This window comes from Acanthaster planci, unplaced genomic scaffold (assembly GCF_054643075.1).
Source record: "Acanthaster planci isolate LZ-2023a unplaced genomic scaffold, COTS_SCS Contig162, whole genome shotgun sequence".
In the NCBI taxonomy this organism is placed as follows: domain Eukaryota; kingdom Metazoa; phylum Echinodermata; class Asteroidea; order Valvatida; family Acanthasteridae; genus Acanthaster; species Acanthaster planci.
Window position 1 is genome coordinate 30,438 of NW_028257783.1, and position 7,436 is coordinate 37,873.

The following is a 7,436-nucleotide window of genomic DNA, read 5'->3' on the forward strand; positions in this document are numbered from 1 at the left end:
TGCGTCACCGGATCTTCTCCTCTGAATTGTTTTATTCGTGAAATATACTTGAGTACAAGCCAGGAACACTTCATAGAAACTTTTTTTTAAATATTGATCCCATAGGCCTAATGGTCTTCCTGCAACATTGCAAAGTAAAGGTCCACGGGGTCTTTAATACTTTGTGACAACACCTCACCCACGGATTCTGTATCTTGATTGGCTGAGAACTACCAAAAGAAGGAGATGCTACTTCCCTTGGCCTACACCTAGGAGCGTAGAGAAGGCATTTCCGAGAGGGAGGTGCCAGAATCAATTTGCCGACTTGTTACTTGCTCGCCAACCTCGTGTCGTTTAAAATTCACAAAGTGCGGAAGAGATGTATATCGTTCATGCACCAATTTGGATTCAATTTTTGAATGCCATTGAAACCAGATTAACACGTGTAATATTTAACTTGTGACTGCCATTCTCTAGTTTTAATCGACGATGAATAAACTTGTGCTTTCTAAAGCATTTGACGAACTGATTAATGATCAAGTGACAAGTTACAGTGCCCTCGATTATTTTTCCCCACTGCACATGCAACCCCTTATAAAACACACCATGAACAAGAGCAAGCACTTCTTTCCTCTCGGCAGTAAATTCCTCCATTAATAAAGTTTTGACAAATAGACGACTTTGGGTTCGAAATATTCTGACCAACATTACGGTAGTTAATTAATACAAGTAATAATTGTTGAGAGGTCAGCAGCTGATTGAAGACTCCAGATGTTAGTACGGTTGGCCTGCATGTAGATTAAATTCCAAATTACACTCATTAGTGCCACGAAGGATCTTGAAAAAACCTGAAGAAATAAAGACAAAGAAAGAAAGGAAAGTTTAATGACAAAGGAAAAGAAAAACGGAGCCCTCAAGATATGGCAGTCCAGCATGCAAGTCGTTCTTGCGAACTGTTATTGGATATAGCGAAAAGAATGTACATGCAGGGCGAAATCACTTTATAAGAATGTACATGCAGGGCGAAATCACTTTGCATTTAATTCCACACTTCAAAAACGTCATCGTTACTTTTAATTCGTGCCTGCTTCGACAGAACAACTGCCTTTTGTTTGTTTTAAGTAAAATGCCTTGTGGATAATTTACTCTTAAAACATTAAAGGTTAAAAACACTGAATTTGACTGATGACTAATTGGACTTTTGATTGGATACAACTGAAACTCTACTTGTATTCCACTGTTCGCTCCTTTTCCTTTCGATCAATATTTTAAAATTGTGTGAAATCTTCCAAGATTATATCGCCTTGAGAGTGACCTTTAGATGCACCGTACATTTATACTGAAGAACTGTTTGTTCATATCTATGGCAAGTTGCTGGCTTTAAGAAAAGGGCGTTTTTTATCCATGTATACACGTAAGGGTCAATTCCATCATTCTCCAATTAGCATAAATTCTTGCTTCAGATATTCACGTTCAAGCAAAATGTAGAAGAGTACCTACCACAGGTATGAGTGCCGTGATCTTTTGGCAGGTAACCCGCTTTTGCTAAGCACGTATTTTCCGCGCTCTGAGCTAAGCAGATCCATGGAATTGCCCCCCTGATTGTTACCTTTGTCGCCCCACTCGGAGTTCCATGAGTTGGCACACAGCCAATATTTCTGTCCGTTCTCAACGCCCCAGCCAAGGACTTTAACTGAATGTGCGGCAATAAATGCACTCCCTTTGTCTTGATAAACACCTTCATAGAAAACAATTTTGCAAAACAGCATGAATGACACTCAGAGATTGACCCGAGGAGTCTGGGTTAGATTACGCCTTTCTGAATGCATTTGCGTTTTGACAGAGTGCGTTTTTCTGTCACACTGAGCCTCCGCGACTTTTCCTGGTAGGCCTAATGTTCTTTGACATAAATTCGTTCCATTGACACAATGTTGACACTGATTTTGTAAAAACCAGACAAGATATATAATATATGATATTCAAAGTCTTCTTTGCCTAGCATTGATGTATGATTACGTATGTTGGGTTTCCTATTTATATTATCAGCAATTTTGCTGTGTTTTATAGGATAAACGTCAAATGGAAAAAAATGAAAAGTGGGGTTTTTTTATTTTGCCAGATACCTGATCGGTAGAGTAAGAAGTCCGCGTATAGATCCATGTCCCCTGAAACCGGCCCGTGATTCATGATTTCGTTCTGAATATCCGCCTCATGGTGTCCAACACGATAAATTCGCAGACCTCGAGTTTTCGAGAAAGAAAAAAGATTATTAAAACAATGCAGTTAAGCAATCTAGGAGACTGCATGTTGAAGTAAGTTCTCGCCTGGTTCCATTAATGGTCAACTACATGGTCAAAAAAACTGGCGATCGTCCGGGCGGTGTTAATCGAACTATAGTTAACTGTAGTCTCGACCGCTCGAACTTGCCTTGAACGTGTGAATCGTGGAGAGGTTACTTAAAAATGTTTGTTGTTTTGCTTTCAATATTTACAGATTAGTTTTAGAAATATGAAGCGTGCACCTTTCTTCTTGTCGTTTTCGTACGACTTGGGGTAGCCACGCCTGCAGGTTTTGTTGCAGAATGGCTCGTCGGGGAGTGGATCGGAACACGAACCATGTGAACCTTTCTCATAATGATCGCAGGGCGGATAGGCGTACGGTCGGCAACCGGACGAACTGTTGTATCCTCCCCCGCTCACCAATCCAGTATCAAGCCAGTACAGCCAAGCAATAGTAGTGGAACCGCCAAAACAGCTAAAGTAACCCCAAAAAGTATACAAACAATGAATGTAAATTCTAAATTTGAAGGGTTTGGGGGCTTTAAGAACTCTTTGAAAAATGTGCACTACGTATCCCTAAGCGTGCCCTTAAAAGGTTTCACCCAAGTTAATTTCTTTTATGGGCTCCTGATAAGCCACGGTCAACATGGTGCATAGACATGGAAGACCTAAAACTCCACAATTTTGAGCCATTCCTAAAGACAAGTCCCTCCCCCCCGAAACTTTGGATCTGGTATCAACCTTTCAACATTGCTGCTATTATTTTTTCTCTTACTTGTTACTGAAGAAGGGTGAAAGCGAACAAGCCACTGAGTCCTCAGCAGAGAAATTGAACTGCTGACCGCCGTGCGTAATGCAGTATCTATCGGTCATCGCTCCCACAGCAGAAAAAGCCTGCAGTGCAACAAAGTCAACAAAATCTCTTCGAGTGATAAAATGTAATTGTTATAGATCTCTGAAAAATAATCATCTGTCTGAAACGCCACGTCATTTTGTCCCCTTAAATATACTTTACTGGTATTAATTATACTGGTGGCCTTTCTCTTTGATAATCTTCTCCATGCCGCCCACTAGCGTATAATTATTTGTCGGCGTATCTTGATTTTTTCTAGGCTTCAATCCCATTAAATTGATGGGATATTTTGGACCATATCACATATAGCCAAGGTTGGGGTGCGGATTGCACCCCCCCCCAACTCAGCTGTCACATGTCTGCTTGTTTTCGAAACTTAGCATGCATGTGAAGATACCCATTATCAGTACAAAGGTGAAGTTCATATTTACATAACCTCACAAAGATTTTGATTTTTTGTAGTTATTTGACGTTCATGGCCCCACAAAAAAGTATGAATTTTTGGTTGTGAAACCAGAGTGGTTGTGACTATAGGGAAACCTACCGGTTTGTAATACCTGTTATAAAGATCTTTACTTAAGGGTTTGAGAGCCGGAAACCTATTCCAGGACAGTAGGTAGCTTAAAAATGTGTTGCATAAAAGAGATATCACTTAATCTGGTACTCGAAGTATTTGCATTGAGGGCCCAACCGTGCATTGTACACTTCATTTCTACATAAGTCACCACAATATATTGTTTGTAGAGTTGCAGGAATCGAGTTTCAATAAGGGCACTTGATTCGAGTCAATTGCATGCATTTTCATAAACGCATTAACATACAAAAACATCATTTGTGCACAGAACATGCTCGCGTTTAATTCTTGACTCTCCCAAGAGTAGTCCTGCAGATATCTGTCACTGAAATATGCATCTTTGAGGTAGTTTCAGGTGACACACAACATAACTTTTTGAAACAGAGTCACGCCTTCTTTTATGTTGGTGAAGTATCAACTCGAAGCAAGTTGAAATGGTACCACAAATTATTGTGAAAGAAGAATATACGTATTAATTTGTGCATAAATAAAATCAAAGAATCAAATACTATCAGAACATGACGCTATCATAATGTCACTTAAAGGTGTTTATGGGGAAGACATGTTTGATCGACCAGCCAAATTTCCAGTCAATCTGATTAGATCTTTATAAACATAACAAGCAATAACGATTTGTGATGTCACGAAATTTTGTAAAAACGTAATTTGTCTGGATGATTATGAGCATTGCAAAACGAAGTTTGAAAACCCTTGTTTTGTTCAGGCGACAGTTCCTCTAAAGAATGAATAAATAAATTTTGATAATTTTTAAAACCTCTGCTGATGTTTTATCATGACGTCATCCCATTTTCAGTTGTAACACATCGCACATTTGTTGAAAAGGGAAACATCTGAACAAAGTTAAAGGCTTTTCTGATGTACGCGGAAAGAATAGAGGAAAAGTGAGATGATGTAAAAAAAAAACCACAACGAAAAATCTTTACCAAAACAATGCTTTCCCACAAATTGCAGAAAAGCCAACCGAAGGGCAGCCTGGTTTTATGCAGTGACCTCAAGAATATGAAGATTGATCATGCGCCTACCCAGGATGCCTGGCAGTTCCCTTGGGCATAGATGCGACCAATTGAAGTGCAGTTTGGCCACTGCACCCGAGCGTCGAATTCTTCAGGTATGTCGCCATCAGCTCGTTCTCGTTCGATTACTGGTAGTTTAGGGACTTTCTCCAGTGATAACCTGGGAGTGCCAAGCCGCTTCAGCACAGACTCAGCAGTCTCACCTGCGAAGTTAGGTCCAGCCTGCCGAGAAGGTTCAATCAATCAGCTATAAGGACAACTTCAACAAAATAATGTGCAATACCTCTTTAAAAGACAAGCGTTTCGCTTATTTCTGGAAAATGGCCAAACGAGTGAAACAAGTAGCACAATAATGGTTGTTTGTGAGGAATTTAATATTATGGATTTGTTTAATATCGAATGAAATAACCACTTGTATATCTAGCGAGGGTGAAGGTGGGGGTGGGGCGAGGTAGCCCCCTTGGGACATGCCCCTTTTTATAAACTGGTATCACTTTAGGAGCGGTATATATAACAGCACCCTCCTTTCGGAGAAGGAGTAAAAAAAAACTCTAGCTAGTAAAAAGATAGGGTAAGTGAACGAAAAATGACAGCAAAGTCAAAAATCTGTGCCCGTCATTTTCCTATCCGAGGGTTCCGGGGTCGGCCATTAGGGGTCAACTTTCAGGCTCCACAAAGACCGTTTGTGTTGCGGTATTAGCTCGTTTGGTAAATATGGTTTGTTAAACATGATTACGACTGTGATCTATTTACCTTCCAAGTTGTGTTCATGGAGTTGATTTTCTTCACCAGGTCAGCAGAGTACTCTACGAAGTCCTGATCGAGTGACTTTGAAAGCAAAGTTGACACAACAGCCAAAGGGCCAAGGAAAACGGCGACCAACAGAATCTTCATGTTGCAAATTGGAAGCAGGCCTGTGGCTCCTCTGTAAAATAATACCATCGTGGTATTTTGTAGTTATTTAACTTTTATACCTGACAGTGATAGTTGTGACTTTGAGTATAGTAATGCAAAATAATATTTCTTGCTTACCTTGTCTTATACCCAACAGCTGGCGAATAGTTGAGTGAATATTGGGTTGACACCTTAGACTGCAACCCTCTTCAAAAGAAAATGTAAGCCTTGGATTCGGCGTCGGTTTACAGTCCATCGATCAAGTGTTGATAGGGTGATTGATATATATTTGGGCCCTCTAGACGCAGAGTTAGGTTTTGCTTGCCATGTCGAATTTAAAGATGAACCTTGAAATTTGCTCATAGATTCAGCGTTCCTTTGGCTCTAAAATCGTGCCCATTTGAATCGGCCACCAATACCGAAATGAATAGGCCTATGTATAAGCAACAGGGAAAAGTTAGAGACTAAAATCAAAACACAAAAGGAAAAGAAAGCGGGAAAAACAAACTAGAACTAAACGTGAGAAACATTGGTGGGTGAAAGTGTAATGCAAGCCAGCCGTCTCCTGCAATTTCAGAGCCTATGCTCCGCCTGTACGTTCTCAGGCTGCAGGTGATGAAGGGTGGCAGTCTGTCCAGCTAATCACTCAACGCCCATCACTCCAAGAAATTGTAATCATATTAATACATGTAATAATGATGATTTAGCATGTGTACTGGTGTGTCCTACATAGTGTGGACCTCTGCACTGTCTAGATGTGGATTGAGGCGTATGTACTCAGATGTTAAAAAAAATATTATGGATTATTGATAATTGAGTTTAAGTGCTAGTGTTAGTTGCTTTAATTTGAGTACATGAGTGATATTGTATTTTGAGTTTCAGATATTTTGAGTGTCATTTGATCAGAGCTATGAAGTAACTTTTTATGTGTTTGTTTATGAGATGCATACTTTTTACAGGTTTGTTTTAGTTAAGTTCCTTCAGGTCCATCGTGTCCCATGACGACGCCGCCTCTGACCCGACGTTGACCTTGGCCGCCTCTTCCTCGTCGTGTAGTCCACTAAGAGAGGCGGACCTGCGGTTGCATGCAGCAAGGCTCTGTCAGCCGCGAGTTCCCGAAGGGACTCAGGGGAATGTTGCATTTCTTCAGCGATGCTTTGATGTGTGCCAATTCTTCTGGCCGCCAACTGTGCGGTGGCCCTCTGCTAGTCCTCCGCAGAGGACCTGACGAGGGAGACGCTCCGGGACCATGCGAAGTGCGTGGCGACCCACCACAGCTGACTACCAAGCAGCAGAACTTTCAGTAGGGGTGCCGCACGCCTGGAAGTGATTGCATTCCCCAAAACGCGGCGCAGACGTCTGTTAGGCCTGCGTACAGTACGCCTCCAAGGTGCAGATCTGCGATCGGTACGGAATCCAGGCCTCACAGCCGTACAAGAGGATGGACACGCAGACTGCATTGAAGACCGCCACCTTTGTTTGGAAGGTCAGCCTGTAATTGAAGAAGACTCGACGGTACAGCCTACCAAACGCTGACGCAGCACGACAGTTTCTTCGATGGATTTCCACACTGAGGTCAAGATTATCGGATAGCTCCGTACCGAGGTAAACAAAGGTGTTGCTAGTTTTTAGCTCCTGCTTCTGCACGGTGTGAGTGGAGTGGTCGCACCCTTGCTGCTGCTGCAGCCCCTCATCTTGTCGCAGTTGGCAACCAGGCCCTCGGGTAAATATATGTCTGCAAGCACGTCTAGTGACTGCTGGAGGTTCTCAGTGGCGAGCGTCCGACAAGAACTGCGTCGTCAGCGTAGACTGATGTGCACGTG

The 7,436-nt window shown here is 41.9% G+C and overlaps 1 protein-coding gene across 1 annotated transcript; it reads right to left on the reverse strand.

Moving 5' to 3' along the window:
• LOC110986094 (cathepsin B-like cysteine proteinase 3) lies at positions 1–6,101 on the reverse strand. The gene is made up of 8 exons (XM_022247729.2): positions 5,752–6,101; positions 5,473–5,644; positions 4,729–4,941; positions 3,034–3,152; positions 2,501–2,733; positions 2,103–2,219; positions 1,589–1,717; positions 1–827 (listed from the first exon to the last, which is right to left on the reverse strand). The coding sequence occupies exons 2-8, from the start codon at positions 5,611–5,613 to the stop codon at positions 754–756; spliced, it is 1,026 nt and encodes a 341-aa protein (XP_022103421.2). The 5' UTR covers positions 5,614–5,644; positions 5,752–6,101; the 3' UTR covers positions 1–753.
• Positions 6,102–7,436: the final 1,335 nt, after the last annotated feature.